General features: G+C 49.1%; 1 protein-coding gene across 2 annotated transcripts in view; it reads right to left on the minus strand.

Annotated features, from left to right (window-relative positions):
* DUT (deoxyuridine triphosphatase) overlaps positions 1 to 18,035 on the minus strand; it is a 99,663-nt gene that overhangs the window by 31,071 nt on the left and 50,557 nt on the right. For both annotated transcript variants that reach the window (XM_063926052.1, XM_063926054.1), the window contains one exon: positions 7,048 to 7,122. In XM_063926052.1, the coding sequence (XP_063782122.1) occupies positions 7,048 to 7,122 (75 nt within the window). The remainder of the gene's footprint in view (positions 1 to 7,047; positions 7,123 to 18,035) is intronic.

Below are 18,035 nucleotides of genomic sequence, written 5' to 3' on the forward strand. Positions count from 1 at the left end.
CCGCTGCAGAAATTGCTGCAATGTCCCAGTCCCTAGAGGACTGTGTTGGGGAATTGGGAATATTAAACCATGTTTAAAAATCCTGAATTGCCAGTCAGGAAAGGCAATCAGGGATTTTTAATGTTTAATTTCCCAAACGGATTGCACAGCCGCTGATCTGCGATTCTGGTCAGGATGGGGATTTGCCACTTAGATGTATGGTTGCCTTTAACAAATTCAGCATAAGGAACCACAGTAATAAAGTTGTAAATTGAATTTTGTTTAAGGCAGAAGTGTTCTTATATTGGAGGGCCTGCAAGGTTTAAAAATACTGCAATAAATAGTGGCAAACTGCTCTAATCAAGCTGGTAACAATCCTCAGGTGCTGCGGGAGGGGGTTACTCTAGACAAGAAAAAACAAAAGGGATTTTTCCCACGCACTCTGCTGGCTGTTAGTAAGTAGAACTATATACTATGTAATAATAGAAAATTTAGAGCTCTTCGTTACATATGTTTTGCAAAAGATATGATAAGTCTCCAGGCCACTTCACGGCTGCTCTATTACTGGAGGTCCCTAAGTAAGCATAAGTCCAGGGCTTGGACCCCACAAAGTCGGCTCAGGCCCGACCACCCTAGGGCAGCACACCATTGAAATACTAAAGTGTTAATATGTGTTAAGAAAGAAGCAGAAGCTATGGGTTAGAAAGTGCTACAAAAATAAGGGTGTTAATAAAATACTCAAAAGAGTAATATTAGTGAAAAAAATAAGAATTTACTTACCGATAATTCTATTTCTCGTAGTCCGTAGTGGATGCTGGGAACTCCGTAAGGACCATGGGGAATAGCGGCTCCGCAGGAGACTGGGCACATCTAAAGAAAGCTTTAGGACTATCTGGTGTGCACTGGCTCCTCCCCCTATGACCCTGCTCCAAGCCTCAGTTAGGATACTGTGCCCGGACGAGCGTACACAATAAGGAAGGATTTTGAATCCCGGGTAAGACTCATACCAGCCACACCAATCACACCGTACAACTTGTGATATGAAACCCAGTTAACAGCATGATAACAGAGGCGCCTCTGAATAGATGGCTCACAACAAGAACCCGATTAGTTAACAATAACTATGTACAAGTATTGCAGACAATCCGCACTTGGGATGGGCGCCCAGCATCCACTACGGACTACGAGAAATAGAATTATCGGTAAGTAAATTCTTATTTTCTCTGACGTCCTAGTGGATGCTGGGAACTCCGTAAGGACCATGGGAATTATACCAAAGCTCCCAAACGGGCGGGAGAGTGCGGATGACTCTGCAGCACCGAATGAGAGAACTCCAGGTCCTCCTCAGCCAGGGTATCAATTCGTAGAATTTTGCAAACGTGTTTGCCCCTGACCAAGTAGCTGCTCGGCAAAGTTGTAAAGCCGAGACCCCTCGGGCAGCCGCCCAAGAAGAGCCCACCGTCCTTGTGGAATGGGCTTTTATTGATTTAGGCTGCGGTAATCCTACCGCAGAATGCGCCAGCTGAATAGTGCTACAAAACCAGCGCGCAATAGACTGCCTAGAAGCAGGAGCACCCAGCTTGTTGGGTGCCATCAGGATAAACAGCGAGTCAGTTTTCCTGACTCCAGCCGTCCTGGAAAAATAAAATTTACAGGGCTCTGACTACGTCCAGCAACTTGGAATCCTCCAAGTCCCCAGTAGCCGCAGGCACCACAATAGGTTGGTTCAAGTGAAAACCTGAGACCACCTTCGGGAGAAACTGAGGACGAGTCCTCAACTCTGCCCTATCCATACAGAAAATCAGATAAGGCCTTTTACATGACAAAGCCGCCAATTCTGACACACGCCTGGCCAAGGCCAACAGCATGACCACTTTCCACGCGAGATACTTTAGCTCCATGGTTTTAAGTGGCTCAACCAATGCGACATTAGGAAATCCAACACCACGTTGAGATCCAAAAAGTGCCACAGGAGGCACAAAAGGAGGCTGAATATGTAGTACTCCTTTAACCAAAGTCTGAACTTCAGGCAGTGAAGCCAGTTTTTTCTGGAAGAAAATCGACAGAGCCGAAATCTGGACCTTGATGGACCCCAATTTGAGGCCCAAACGTCACCCCTGCTTGCAGGAAGTGCAGGAATCGACCTAGTTGAAATTCCTCCGTCGGGGCCTTCATGGCCTCCCACCAAGCAACAAATTTTCGCCAAACGCGGCGATAATGTCTTGCGGTGACATCCTTCCTGGCTATGATCAGGGTAGGGATGACTTCCTTCGGAATACCCTTTTCCTTTAGGATCCGGTGTTCTACCGCCATGCCGTCAAACGCAGCCGCGGTAAGTCTTGGAACAGACAGGGTCCCTGCTGCAGCAGGTCTTGTCTGAGCGGCAGAGGCCAAGGGTCCTCTGCCAGCATCTCTTGAAGTTCCGGGTACCAAGCTCTTCATGGCCAATCCGGAACCCCGAGTATGGTTTTCACTCCTCGCCTTATTATTCTCAGTACCTTGGGTATGAGAGGTAGAGGAGGAGACACATAAACCGACTGGTACACCCACGGTGTCACTAGAGCGTCCCCAGCGATCGCCTGAGGGTCCCTTGACCTGGCGCAATATCTTTTCAACTTCTTGTTGAGGCGGGATGCCATCATGTCCACCCGTGGTCATTCCCAACGGTTTACCCGCATTTGGAAAACTTCTGGATGAAGTCCCCATTCTCCTGGGTGTAGGTCGCCCATCGGAGAATCCTTGTGGCTTCTGCCATCGCCATCCTGCTTCTTGTGCCGCCCTGTCTGTGTACATGGGCGACCGCCGTGATGTCGTCTGATTGGATCAGTACCGGCTGGTTCTGAAGCAGGGGCCTTGCTTGTCTTAGGGCATTGTAAATGGCCCTTAGCTGCAGAATATTTATGTGAAGCGAAATCTCCTTGGAAATTTCTTCCCTGTGTGACTGCACCCCAGCCCCGAAGGCTGGCATCCGTGGTCACCAGGACCAAGTCCTGTATTTTGAATCTGCGGCCCACTAGTAGATGAGCCCTCTGCAGCCACCACAGCAGCGACACCCTGTTTCTTGCTGACAGGGTTATCCGCTGTTGAATCTGTACATAGGACCCGGACCATTAGTCCCACAGGTCCCACTGGAACGTCCTTGCGTGGAGTCTTCCGAATGGAATTATGCTTCGTACGAAGCTACCATTTTTCCCAGGACTCGTGTGCATTGATGTACCGACACCTGTCCTGGTTTTAGGATGTCTCTGACTAGAGATGACAACTCCTCGGCTTTTTCCACTGGAAGAAACACTCTTTTCTGGTCTGCGTTCAGAAACATTCCCAGGAACAGAAGACGTGTCGTCGGGACCAGCTGTGACTTTGGAATATTGAGAATCCAGTCGTGCTGTTGTAGCACTTCCCGAGAGAGTGCTACCCCCACTACCAACTGTTCTTTGGACCTCGCCTTTATCAGGAGATCGTCCAAGTACGGGATAATAAAAACTTCCTTCTTGTGAAGGAGTATCATCACTTCGGCCATTACCTAGGTAAAGACCTTTGGTGCCGTGGACAACTCCAACGGCCGCGTCTGGAACTGATAGTGACAGTCCTGTACCACATATCTGAGGTACTCCTGGTAAGGGGGGGGGGGGGGGATGGGGACATGCAGGTACGCATCCTTGATGTCCAGGGAGACCCTGTAATCCCCCTCGTCCAGGCTCGTAATAAGCGCCCTGAGCGATTCCATCTTGAACTTGAATCTTCTGATATAAAAGTTTAAGTATTTTAATTTCAAGATGGGTCTCACCGAACCGTTGTGGTACCACAACCACTGTGGAATAGTAACCCCTTCCTTGCTGAAGGAGGGGCACCTTGACAATCACTTGTTGTGATTATAGTGTTGAATATCCACCAACACCGTCTCCCTGGCAGAGGGAGGTGCCGGTAAGGCAGATTTTAGGAAACGGCGGGGGGAAGAACGTCTCGAACTCAAGCCTGTACCCCTGAGATACTACTTGAAGGACCCAGGGATCTATGTGAGAGAGCCCACTGTCCGCTGAAATATCTGAGACGGGCCCCCACCGTACCCGGGTCCGCCTGAGCAGCCCCAGCACCCTGCTGTGGACCTACCGGACGCAGGGAGGACTTCTGCTCTTGGGAACTAGCTGTGTGTTGCAGCTTTTTTCCTCTACCTTTGCCTCTCGGCAAAAAGGATGAGCCTCTAGCCCACTTGTTTTTCTGGGGCCGAAAGGACTGTACTTGATGATACGGTGCTTTCTTTTGTTGTGGGGTAGCCTGTGGCAAAAAAATTAATTTCCCAGCAGTAACTGTGGAAACGAGGTCTGAAAAACTATCCCCAAACAGTTTTACCCCCTTATAGGGCAACTTCCATGTGCCGATTCGAGTCGGCATCGCCTGACCATTGCCAAGTCCATAACCCCCGTCTGGCGGCAATGGACCTAGCGCTTATTTTTGATGCCAGCCTGCAAATATCCCTCTGTGCATCACGCATGTATAAGACCACGTCTTTTATATGCTCTATTTTCAGCAAAATATTGTCCCTATCCATAGTTATTTTCCGACAGGGAATCTGACCACGCAGCGGGAGCACTGCCCATCCATGCCGAAGCAACGGCTGGTCGCAATATAATGCCCTAGTGTGTGACCATATCTTATAGGGTAACCTCCTGCTTTCTATCAGCAGGTTCCTTCAGGGCGGCCGTACCCGAAGACGGTAGTGCCACCTTTTCTGATAAGCGTGTAAGCGCTGTATCTACCCTATGGGGTGTTTCCCCGCGTGACCTATCCTCTGGCGGGAAAGGGTACGCTGCCAATAACCGTTGTAGAAATTATCAATTTCTTACCGGGGGAAGACCACTCTTCCTCACACACCTCATTTAATTTCTCAGATGCAGGAAAAACTACTAATAGTTTACTCTCACCAAACACAATACCCTTTTATGTGGTACCTGGGGTATAATCATAAATGTGTAATACATTTTTCATTGTCTCAATCCTGTAACGGGTGGACCTATTTGGAGGGTACACCAGTCTCATCGATGTCGACACTGGAGTCAGTATCCGTGTCGACATCTGTGTCTGTTATCTGAGGTAGCGGGCGATTTTAGAGCCCCCCATGACATTTGAGACGCTGGAACAGGCACAAGCTGAGTAGCCGGCTGTTCCGTGTCGTCGGCCTTTTATGTAAGGAGTTGACACTTTCACGTAATCCTTCCATAAGTTCAACCACACCGGTGTCGACCCCGCAGGGGGTGACAACATATTTACAGGCATTCGCTCCGCCTCCACCTAATTATCCTCCACATACCTGTCGACACAGCCGTACCGACACACAGCACACACACAGGGAATGCTCTGATAGAGCACAGGACCCCACAAAGCCCTTTGGGGAGACAGAGGGAGAGTATGCCAGCACACACCAGGGCGCTATATATCACAGGGATAGCACCTATAAAAACGTGTTTTCCCTTATAGCTGCCTATATGTTGTATACTGCGCCAAAATTGTGCCCCCCCTCTCTTTTTAACCCTTTCTGTAGTGTATTAACTGCAGGGGAGAGCCAGGGAGCTTCCCTCCAACGGAGCTGTGAGGGAAAAATGGCACCAGTGTGCTGAGATAGGCTCCGCCCCTTTTTCGCAGACTTTTCTCCCGCATTTTTATGGAATCTGGCAGGGGTTAATATACATCCATATAGCCCTGGGGGTTATATGTGATGTATTTTTGCCAGCCAAGGTGTTTATATTGCTGCTCAGGGCGCCCCCCCCCCTCAGTGACCGGAGTGTGTGGTGTGCATGAGGAGCAATGGCGCACAGCTGCAGTGCTGTGCGCTACCTTGGTGAAGACTGATGTCTTCTGCCGCCGATTTTCCGGACCTCTTCTTGCTTCTGGCTCTGTAAGGGGGCCGGCGGCGCGGCTCTGGGACCGGACTCCGAGGCTGGGCCTGTGTTCGGTCCCTCTGGAGCTAATGGTGTCCAGTAGCCTAAGAAGCCCAAGCTGGCTGCAAGCAGGCAGGTTCGCTTCTTCTCCCCTTAGTCCCTCGATGCAGTGAGCCTGTTGCCAGCAGGTCTCACTGAAAATAAAAAACCTAAAACTTTTTCTAAGAAGCTCAGGAGAGCTCCTAGATTGCACCCTGCTCGGTCGGGCACAAAAATCTAACTGAGGCTTGGAGAAGGGTCATAGGGGGAGGAGCCAGTGCACACCAGATAGTCCTAAAGCTTTCTTTAGATGTGCCCAGTCTCCTGCGGAGCCGCTATTCCCCATGGTCCTTACGGAGTTCCCAGCATCCACTAGGACGTCAGAGAAATAGGAGTGTTACATAAGTGCTAAATAAATAATATGGCGTGCTACCCCAAGGTAGCCCAGTCACACCAGACCTGGGGGGTACCACTCCCCAAACTTACACACAGCATAATAACAACAACAACATCCACTATGGGTCATACAATTGCTTAATGCACGTCCACATGATAATGGCACATACAAAACATATCCAGATTGAGAGCTAGCTTACCTGGAGGCACCCCTGTATCCTCCAAATGGCACCACAGGACCCAGCATGCCCTCCTAATGCTGGCTCCATCTATGCCTCACTGAACTGCAATAAATAGTGGCAAACTGCTCTATAAAAATCGACTGATTATAAAGTATAAACAGTGGATGTATCAGAAAGGTTTATTTAGAAAAGATGCTACCTTTAACCACTTGCCTGGCGTGGCAAGTGGTTAAAAGGTAGCATCATTTGCATATGCAACCATACCTGACTGGGCTTTCCCTGACGTGGCTGCATCTGATGCCAGCATTGCCCTCACTGTGAATACCTGGAGGCTGCAGAGAGCAGCAGTCACCAGGGAGGCCAGTTCTGCCTGCCTCAGAGTCAGCACAGCGGACTGATCATAGTCTCCCCTGACACATGCTCCGTTGCACTCTGCATATATGGGAGAGGCAAGTAAAAAGATACATTAAAGAGAACACTGGCCACAGGAGGGGCAGTTTAGGTTTAGCCCCAAAATATAGCACTTCACCTCAATCGCCTTATGAAAAAGCATATTATACTGCTAGAGAACATACCTTCAAATGCCTCTTTGCCAAAGTTAAATAATACAACCCCAACATTTCCTCTGTAGTCCTCATCAATAACACCAGCTAAATGGAAAGGAGACAAAATTGGTAAATAAAGTGTTACTCAGAAGGAAACAGGACTATAAATACACTGCTCAAATAAAAATAAAAGGGAACCCTAAAATAACATCCTAGATCTGAATGAATGAAATATTCTTATTAAATACTTTGTTCTTTACATAGTTGAATGTGCTGACAACAAAATCACACAAAAATTATCAATGGAAATCAAAATTTATTTGATTTAATTGAAGACCACCCGATCCAACTTTGATGTAATGTCCTTAAAACAAGTCAAAATGAGGCTCAGTAGTGTGTGGCCTCCACGTGCCTGTATGACCTCCCTACAACGCCTGGCCATGCTCCTGATGAGGTGGCGGATGGTCTCCTGAGGGATCTACTCCCAGACCTGGACTAAAAGCATCCGCCAACTCCTGGACAGTCTGTGGTGCAACATGGCGTTGGTGGATGGAGCGAGACATGATGTCCCAGATGTGCTCAATTGTATTCAGGTCTGGGGAACGGGCGGGCCAGTCCATAGCATCAATGCCTTCGTCTTGCAGGAACTGCTGACACACTCCAGCCACATGAGGTCTAGCATTGTCTTGCATTAGGAGGAACCCAGGGCCAACCGCACCAGCATATGGTCTCACAAGGGGTCTGAGGATCTCATCTCGGTACCTAATGGCAGTCAGGTTACCTCTGGCGAGCACATGGAGGGCTGTGCGGCCCTCCAAAGAAATGCCACCCCACACCATTACTGACCCACTGCCAAACTGGTCATGCTGGAGGCTGTTGCAGGCAGCAGAACGTTCTCCTTGGCGTCTCCAGACTCTGTCACATGTGCTCAGTGAGAACCTGCTTTCATCTGTGAAGAGCACAGGGCGCCAGTGGTGAATTTGCCAATCTTGGTGTTCTCTGGCAAATGCCAAACGTCCTGCGCGGTGTTGGGCTGTAAGCACAACCCCCACCTGTTGACGTCGGGCCCTCAAACCACCCTCATGGAGTCTGTTTCTGATCGTTTGAGTAGACACATGCACATTTGTGGCTTGCTGGAGGTCATTTTGCAGGGCTCTGGCAGTGCTCCTCCTGTTCCTCCTTGCACAAAAAGCGGAGGTAGCGGTCCTGCTGCTGGGTTGTTGCCCTCCTCCACGTCTCCTAATGTACTGGCCTGTCTCCTGGTAGCGCCTCCATGCTCTGGACACTACGCTGACAGACACAGCAAACCTTCTTGCCACAGCTCGCATTGATGTGCCATCCTGGATGAGCTGCACTACCTGAGCCACTTGTGTGGGTTGTAGACTCCGTCTCATGCTACCACTAGAGTGAAAGCACCCCCAGCTTTCAAAAGTGACGAAAGCATCAGCCAGAAAGCATAGGAGCTGAGAAGTGGTCTGTGGTCACCACCTGCAGAACAACTCCTTTATTGGGGGTGTCTTGCTAATTGCCTATAATTCCCACCTGTTGTCTATTCCATTTGCACAGCAGCATGTGAAATTGATTGTCAATCAGTGTTGCTTCCTAAGTGGACAGTTTGATTTCACAGAAGTGTGATTGACTTGGAGTTACATTGTGTTGTTTAAGTGTTCCCTTTATTTTTTTGAGCAGTGTATATAAACACTGAATAAAATATATTTAAGAATACAAAGCAAAAATGTGGAACAGTCTTTGCAATGCAGGAATTACACGTCGCTTTGTGTAATATGGGTGGAAAGGACATTACAGCAATCAGTGTAATGACACATTGGTGCTGGCAGGTCAGTTTGATGGCCCTGAATGCACGGTCTGTGTCAGGGCCTTGGCTCTGAAAGCAGGCTACGCCTTCCAGCTGCGGGAGGAGAGTACAATGTTGCATTGTGTTTGTAATTCTATAGAGTATTCAAAATCTTTGGAAATAAAAAGAAAATATTTCAGAACAAGCATTGCAGAAAAATACAAATGCTTAAAAGATATACTTTAAAAGGAGACAGACCGCAAAAGAAAAAGAAGAAAAAAAAAAATAAGATTTTACTTACCGATAAATCTATTTCTCGTAGTCCGTAGTGGATGCTGGGGACTCCGTCAGGACCATGGGGATTAGCGGCTCCGCAGGAGACAGGGCACAAAACTAAAGCTTTAGGATCAGGTGGTGTGTACTGGCTCCTCCCCCTATGACCCTCCTCCAAGCCTCAGTTAGGATACTGTGCCCGGACGAGCGTACACAAGGAAGGAAGGATATTGAATCCCGGGTAAGACTCATACCAGCCACACCAATCACACCGTATAACTTGTGATCTGAACCCAGTTAACAGTATGACAAACGTAGGAGCCTCTGAACAGGCGGCTCACAACAATAACAACCCGATTTTTTTGTAACAACAACTATGTACAAGTATTGCAGACAATCCGCACTTGGGATGGGCGCCCAGCATCCACTACGGACTACGAGAAATAGATTTATCGGTAAGTAAAATCTTATTTTCTCTGACGTCCTAAGTGGATGCTGGGGACTCCGTCAGGACCATGGGGATTATACCAAAGCTCCCAAACGGGCGGGAGAGTGCGGATGACTCTGCAGCACCGAGTGAGAGAACTCCAGATCCTCCTCAGCCAGGGTATCAAATTTGTAGAATTTTACAAACGTATTTGCTCCTGACCAAGTAGCAGCTCGGCAAAGTTGTAAAGCCGAGACCCCTCGGGCAGTCGCCCAAGATGAGCCCACCTTCCTTGTGGAATGGGCATTTATATATTTTGGCTGTGGCAGTCCTGCCACAGAATGTGCAAGCTGAATTGTACTACACATTCAACTAGCAATCGTCTGCTTAGAAGCAAGAGCACCCAGTTTTTTGGGTGCATACAGGATAACAGCAAGTCAGTTTTCCTGACTCCAGCCGTCCTGGAAATCTATATTTTCAGGGCCCTGACAACATCTAGCAACTTGGAGTCCTCCAAGTCTCTAGTAGCCGCAGGTACCACAATAAGCTGGTTCAGATGAAACGCTGACACCAACTTAGGGAGAAACTGGGGACAAGTCCACAGCTCTGCCCTGTCCGAATGGACAATCAGATATGGGCTTTTGTGAGACAAAGCCGCCAATTCTGACACTCGCCTGGCCGAGGCCAGGGCCAACATCATGGTCACTTTCCATGTGAGATATTTCAAATCCACAGATTTGAGCGGTTTAAACCAACGTGATTTGAGGAATCCCAGGACTACGTTGAGATCCCACAGTGCCACTGGAGGCACAAAAGGGGGTTGTATATGCAGTACTCCCTTGTCAAATTTCTGGACTTCAGGAACTGAAGCCAATTCTTTCTGGAAGAAAATCGACAGGGCCGAAATTTGAACCTTAATGGACCCCAATTTGAGGCCCATAGACACTCCTGTTTGCAGGAAATGCAGGAATCGACAGAGTTGAAATTTCTTCGTGGGGCCTTCCTGGCCTCACACCACGCAACATATTTTCGCCACATGTGGTGATAATGTTGTGCGGTCACCTCCTTCCTGGCTTTGACCAGGGTAGGAATGACCTCTTCCGGAATGCCTTTTTCCCTTAGGATCCGGCGTTCAACCGCCATGCCGTCAAACGCAGCCGCGGTAAGTCTTGGAACAGACATGGTACTTGCTGAAACAAGTCCCTTCTTATCGGCAGAGGCCCTGAGTCCTCTGTGAGCATCTCTTGAAGTTCCGGGTACCAAGTCCTTCTTGGCCCATCCGGAGCCACGAGTATAGTTCTTACTCCTCTACGTCTTATAATTCTCAGTACCTTTGGTATGAGAAGCAGAGGAGGGAACACATACACCGACTGGTACACCCCTGGTGTTACCAGAACGTCCACAGCTATTGCCTGAGGGTCTCTTGACCTGGCGCAATACCTGTCCAGTTTTTTGTTCAGGCGGAACGCCATCATGTCCACCTTTGGTCTTTCCCAACGGTGCACAATCATGTGGAAAAAACTTCTCGATGAAGTCCCCACTCTCCCGGGTGGAGGTCGTGCTGAGGAAGTCTGCTTCCCAGTTGTCCACTCCCGGAATGAAAACTGCTGACAGTGCTATCACATGATTTTCCGCCCAGCGAAGAATCCTTGCAGTTTCTGCCATTGTCCTCCTGCTTCTTGTGCCGCCCTGTCTGTTTACGTGGGTGACTGCCGTGATGTTGTCCCACTGGATCAATACCGGCTGACCTTGAAGCAGAGGTCTTGCTAAGCTTAGAGCATTGTAAATTGCTCTTAGCTCCAGTATATTTATGCGGAGAGAAGTCCCCAGACTTGATCACACTCCCTGGAAATTTTTTCCCTGTGTGACTGCTCCCCAGCCTTTCAAGCTGGAATCCGTGGTCACCAGGACCCAGTCCTGAATGCATAACTGTGGCCCTTTAGTAGATGAGCACTCTGCAACCACCACAGAAGAGACACCCTTGTCCTTGGAGACAGGGTTATCCGCTGATGCATCTGAAGATGCGATCCGGACCATTTGTCCAGCAGATTCCACTGAAAAGTTCTTGCGTGAAATCTGCCGAATGGAATCGCTTCGTAAGAAGCCACCATTTTTCCCAGGACCCTTGTGCAATGATGCACTGACACTTTTCCTGGTTTTTGGAGGTTCCGGACTAGCTCGGATAACTCCCTGGCTTTCTCCTCCGGGAGAAACACCTTTTTCTGGACTGTGTCCAGAATCATCCCTAGGGACAGCAGACGTGTCGTCGGAGACAGCTGCGATTTTGGAATATTTAGAATCCACCCGTGCTGTCGTAGAACTACTTGAGATAGTGCTACTCAGACCTCCAACTGTTCTCTGGACCTTGCCCTTATCAGGAGATCGTCCAAGTAAGGGATAATTAAGACGCCTTTTCTTTGAAGAAGAATCATCATTTCGGCCATTACCTTGGTAAAGACCCGGGGTGCCGTGGACAATCCAAACGGCAGCGTCTGAAACTGATAGTGACAGTTTTGTACCACGAACCTGAGGTACCCTTTGTGAGAAGGGCAAATTTGGACATGGAGGTAAGCATCCTTGATGTCCAGGGACACCATATAGTCCCCTTCTTCCTGGTTCGCTATCACTGCTCTGAGTGACTCCATTTAGAATAGGTCTCACCTAGCCGTCTGGCTTCAGTACCACAATATAGTGTGGAATAATACCCCTTTACTTGTTGTAGGAGGGGTACTTTGATTATCACCTGCTGGGAATACAGCTTGTGAATTGTTTCCAATACTGCCTCCCTGTCGGAGGTAGACGTTGGTAAAGCAAACTTCAGGAACCTGCGAGGGGGAGACGTCTCGAATTTCCAATCTGTACCCCTGGGATACTACTTGTAGGATCCAGGGGTCCACTTGCGAGTGAGCCCACTGCGTGCTGAAACTCTTGAGACGACCCCCCACCGCACCTGTTTTTACGGCCCCAGCGTCATGCTGAGGACTTGGCAGAAGCGGTGGAAGGCTTCTGTTCCTGGGAATGGGCTGCCTGCTGCAGTCTTCTTCCCTTACCTCTATCCCTGGGCAGATATTATTGGGACGAAAGGACTGAGGCTGAAAAGACTATGTCTTTTTCTGCTGAGATGTGACTTGGGGTAAAAAAGGTGGATTTTCTAGCTGTTGCCGTGGCCACCAGGTCCGATGGACCGACCCCAAATAACTCCTCCCCTTTATACGGCAATACTTCCATGTGCCGTTTGGAATCTGCATCACCTGACCACTGTCGTGTCCATAAACATCGTCTGGCAGATATGGACATCGCACTTACTCTTGATGCCAGAGTTTCGCATATATAGAAATGCATCTTTTAAATGCTCTATAGTCAATAAAATACTGTCCCTGTCAAGGGTATCAATATTTCCAGTCAGGGAATCCGACCAAGCCACCCCAGCGCTGCCCATCCAGGCTGAGGCGATCGCTGGTCGCAGTATAACACCAGTATGTGTGTATATACTTTTAGGATATTTTCCAACCTCCTATCAGTTGGCTCCTTGAGGGCGTCCGTATCTGGAGACGGTAACGCCACTTGTTTTTATAAGCGTGTGAGCGCCTTATCCACCCTAAGGTGTGTTTCCCAACGCGCCATAACTTCTGGCGGGAAAGGGTATACCGCCAATAATTTTCTATCGGGGGAAACCCACGCATCATCACACACTTCATTTAATTTATCTGATTCAGGAAAAACCACATGTAGTTTTTTCACACTCCACATAATACCCTTTTTTGTGGTACTTGTAGTATCAGAAATATGTAACATCTCCTTCATTGCCCTTAACAAGTAACGTGTGGCCCTAAAGGAAAATACGTTTGTTTCTTCACCGTCGACACTGGAGTCAGTGTCCGTGTCTGTGTCTGTGTCGACCGACTGAGGTAAAAAGGACGTTTTAACGCCCCTGACGGTGTTTTAGACGCCTGGACAGGTACTAATTGGTTTGCCGGCCGTCTCATGTCGTCAACCGACCTTGCAGCGTGTTGACATTATCACGTAATTCCTTAAATAAGCCATCCATTCCGGTGTCGACTCCCTAGAGAGTGACATCACCATTACCGGCAATTGCTCCGCCTCCTCACCAACATCGTCCTCATACATGTCGACACACAAGTACAGACACAGCACACACACAGGGAATGCTCTGATAGAGGACAGGACCCCACTAGCCCTTTGGGGAGACAGAGGGAGAGTTTGCCAGCACACACCAAAAACGCTATATTATACAGGGACAACCTTTATATAAGTGTTTTTCCCTTATAGCATTTTAATATATATATATATACATATCGCCAAATAAGTGCCCCCCTCTCTGTTTTAACCCTGTTTCTGTAGTGCAGTGCAGGGGAGAGCCTGGGAGCCTTCCCACCAGCATTTCTGTGAGGGAAAATGGCGCTGTGTGCTGAGGAGAATAGGCCCCGCCCCCTTTTCGGCGGGCTTCTTCTCCCGTTTTTCTGAGACCTGGCAGGGGTTAAATACATCCATATAGCCTCCAGGGGCTATATGTGATGTATTTTTAGCCAGAATAAGGTATTATACATTGCTGCCCAGGGCGCCCCCAGCAACGCCCTGCACCCTCCGTGACCGTTGGTGTGAAGTGTGTGACAACAATGGCGCACAGCTGCAGTGCTGTGCGCTACCTTCATGAAGACTGAAAAGCCTTCTGCCGCCGGTTTCTGGACCTTCAATCTTCAGCATCTGCAAGGGGGGTCGGCGGCGCGGCTCCGGGACGAACCCCAGGGTGAGACCTGTGTTCCGACTCCCTCTGGAGCTAATGGTGTCCAGTAGCCTAAGAAGCCAATCCATCCTGCACGCAGGTGAGTTGAACTTCTCTCCCCTAAGTCCCTCGATGCAGTGAGCCTGTTGCCAGCAGGACTCACTGAAAATAATAAACCTAAAAACTTTTTCTAAGCAGCTCCTTAAGATAGCCACCTAGATTGCACCCTGCTCGGACGGGCACAAAAACCTAACTGAGGCTTGGAGGAGGGTCATAGGGGGAGGAGCCAGTACACACCACCTGATCCTAAAGCTTTAGTTTTGTGCCCTGTCTCCTGCGGAGCCGCTAATCCCCATGGTCCTGACGGAGTCCCCAGCATCCACTTAGGACGTCAGAGAAATAAGAATTTACTTACCGATAATTCTATTTCTCATAGTCCACAGTCCGTAGTGGATGCTGGGAACTCCGTAAGGACCATGGGGAATAGCGGCTCCGCAGGAGACTGGGCACAAAAAGTAAAAGCTTTAGACTAGCTGGTGTGCACTGGCTCCTCCCCCTATGACCCTCCCCCAAGCCTCAGTTAAGATACTGTGCCCGGACGAGCGTACATAATAAGGAAGGATCTTGAATCCCGGGTAAGACTCATACCAGCCACACCTATCACACCGTACAACTCGTGATCTGAACCCAGTTAACAGTATGATAACCGTAGGAGCCTCTGAAAAGATGGCTTCCAACAATAAACAACCCGATTTGTTTGTAACAATAACTATATACAAGTATTGCAGACAATCCGCACTTGGGATGGGCGCCCAGCATCCACTACGGACTATGAGAAATAGAATTATCGGTAAGTAAATTCTTATTTTCTCTGACGTCCTAGTGGATGCTGGGAACTCCGTAAGGACCATGGGGATTATACCAAAGCTCCCAAACGGGCGGGAGAGTGCGGATGACTCTGCAGCACCAAATGAGAGAACTCCAGGTCCTCCTCAGCCAGGGTATCAAATTTGTAGAATTTAGCAAACGTGTTTGCCTCTGACCAAGTAGCTGCTCGGCAAAGTTGTAAAGCCAAGACCCCTCGGGCAGCCGCCCAAGATGAGCCCACTTTCCGTGTGGAATGGGCTTTAACAGATTTTGGCTGTGGCAGGCCTGCCACAGAATGTGCAAGTTGAATTGTACTACAAATCCAACGAGCAATCGTCTGCTTAGAAGCAGGAGCACCCAGCTTGTTGGGTGCATACAGTATAAACAGCGAGTCAGACTTTCTGACTCCAGCCGTCCTGGAAACATATATTTTCAGGGCCCTGACTACGTCCAGCAACTTGGAGTCCTCCAAGTCCCTAGTAGCCACAGGTACCACAATAGGTTGATTCATGTGAAACGCTGAAACCACCTTAGGGAGAAATTGAGGACGAGTCCTCAATTCCGCCCTATCCGAATGAAATATCAGGTAAGGGCTTTTATAGGATAAAGCCGCCAATTCTGATACGCGCCTGGCTGAAGCCAGGGCCAACAGCATTACCACTTTCCATGTGAGATATTTCAAATCCACTGTGGCAAGTGGTTCAAACCAAGGTGATTTTAGGAACCCTAAAACTACATTGAGATCCCAAGGTGCCACTGGGGGCACAAAAGGAGGCTGTATATGCAGTACCCCTTTGACAAACGTCTGAACTTCAGGCAGTGAAGCCAGTTCTTTCTGGAAGAAGATCGACAGGGCCGAAATTTGAACCTTAATGGATCCTAATTTTAGGCCCATAGACAATCCTGCTTGCAGGAAATGTAGGAAACGACCCAGTTGAAATTCCTCCGTAGGGGCCTTCTTGGCCTCACACCACGCAACATATTTTCGCCAAATGCGATGAGAATGTTTTGCAGTTACATCCTTCCTGGCCTTGATCAGGGTAGGGATGACTTCATCTGGAATGCCTTTTTCCTTCAGGATCCGGCGTTCAACCGCCATGCCGTCAAACGCAGCCGCGGTAAGTCTTGGAACAGACAAGGTCCCTGCTGGAGCAGGTCCTTCCTTAGAGGTAGAGGCCACGGGTCCTCCGTGAGCATCTCTTGCAGTTCCGGGTACCAAGTTCTTCTTGGCCAATCCGGAGCCACGAGTATCGTTCTTACTCCTCTCCTTCTTATGATTCTCAGTACTTTTGGTATGAGAGGAAGAGGAGGGAACACATATACCGACTGGAACACCCACGGAGTTACCAGAGCGTCCACCGCTATTGCCTGAGGGTCCCTTGACCTGGCGCAATATCTGTCCAGTTTCTTGTTGAGACGGGACGCCATCATGTCCACCTTTGGTTTTTCCCAACGGTTTACAATCACTTGGAAGACTTCTGGATGAAGTCCCCACTCCCCCGGGTGGAGGTCGTGTCTGCTGAGGAAGTCTGCTTCCCAGTTGTCCACCCCCGGAATGAACACTGCTGACAGTGCTATCACATGATTTTCCGCCCAGCGGAGAATCCTTGCAGCTTCTGCCATTGCCCTCCTGCTTCTTGTGCCGCCCTGTCTGTTTACGTGGGCGACAGCCGTGATGTTGTCCGACTGGATCAATACCGGTTGACCCTGAAGCAGAGGCCTTGCTTGACTTAGGGCATTGTAAATGGCCCTTAGCTCTAGGATATTTATGTGAAGAGACGTTTCCATGCTTGACCACAAGCCCTGGAAATTTCTTCCCTGTGTGACTGCTCCCCAGCCTCTCAGGCTGGCATCCGTGGTTACCAGCATCCAATCCTGAATGCCGAATCTGCGGCCCTCGAGAAGATGAGCCTTCTGTAACCACCACAGGAGAGATACCCTTGTCCTTGGAGATAGGGTTATCCGCTGATGCATCTGAAGATGCGATCCGGACCATTTGTCCAGCAGATCCCACTGAAAAGTTCTTGCATGGAATCTTCCGAATGGAATCGCTTCGTAAGAAGCCACCATTTTTCCCAGGACTCTCGTGCACTGATGCACTGACACTTGTCCTGGTTTTAGGAGGTTCCTGACTAGCTCGGATAACTCCCTGGCCTTCTCCTCCGGGAGAAACACCTTTTTCTGGACTGTGTCCAGAATCATCCCTAGGAACAGTAGACGTGTTGTTGGAATCAGCTGTGATTTTGGGATATTTAGAATCCACCCGTGCTGACGTAGCACTACCTGAGATAGTGCTACTCCGACCTCTAACTGTTCCCTGGACCTTGCCCTTATCAGGAGATCGTCCAAGTAAGGGATAATTAATACGCCTTTTCTTCGAAGAAGAATCATCATTTCGGCCATTACCTTGGTAAAGACCCGTGGTGCCGTGGACAATCCAAACGGCAGCGTCTGAAACTGATAATGACAGTTTTGTATCACAAACCTGAGGTACCCTTGGTGAGAAGGGTAGATTGGGACATGGAGATAAGCATCCTTGATGTCTAGAGACACCATATAGTCCCCTTCTTCCAGGTTCGCTATCACTGCTCTGAGTGACTCCATCTTGAATTTGAACCTTTTTATGTAAGTGTTCAAAGATTTTAGATTTAAAATTGGTCTCACCGAGCCGTCCGGCTTCGGTACCACAAACAGCGTGGAATAATACCCCTTTCCCTGTTGTAGGAGGGGTACCTTGATTATCACCTGCTGGGAATACAGCTTGTGAATAGCTTCCAATACTGCCTCCCTGTCGGAGGGAGACGTTGGTAGAGCAGACTTCAGGAACCGGCGAGGGGGAGACGTCTCGAATTCCAATTTGTACCCCTGTGATACTACCTGCAGGATCCAGGGGTCCACTTGCGAGTGAGCCC

The sequence above is a fragment of the Pseudophryne corroboree genome, chromosome 6 (assembly GCF_028390025.1).
Source record: "Pseudophryne corroboree isolate aPseCor3 chromosome 6, aPseCor3.hap2, whole genome shotgun sequence".
Lineage (NCBI taxonomy): Eukaryota > Metazoa > Chordata > Amphibia > Anura > Myobatrachidae > Pseudophryne > Pseudophryne corroboree.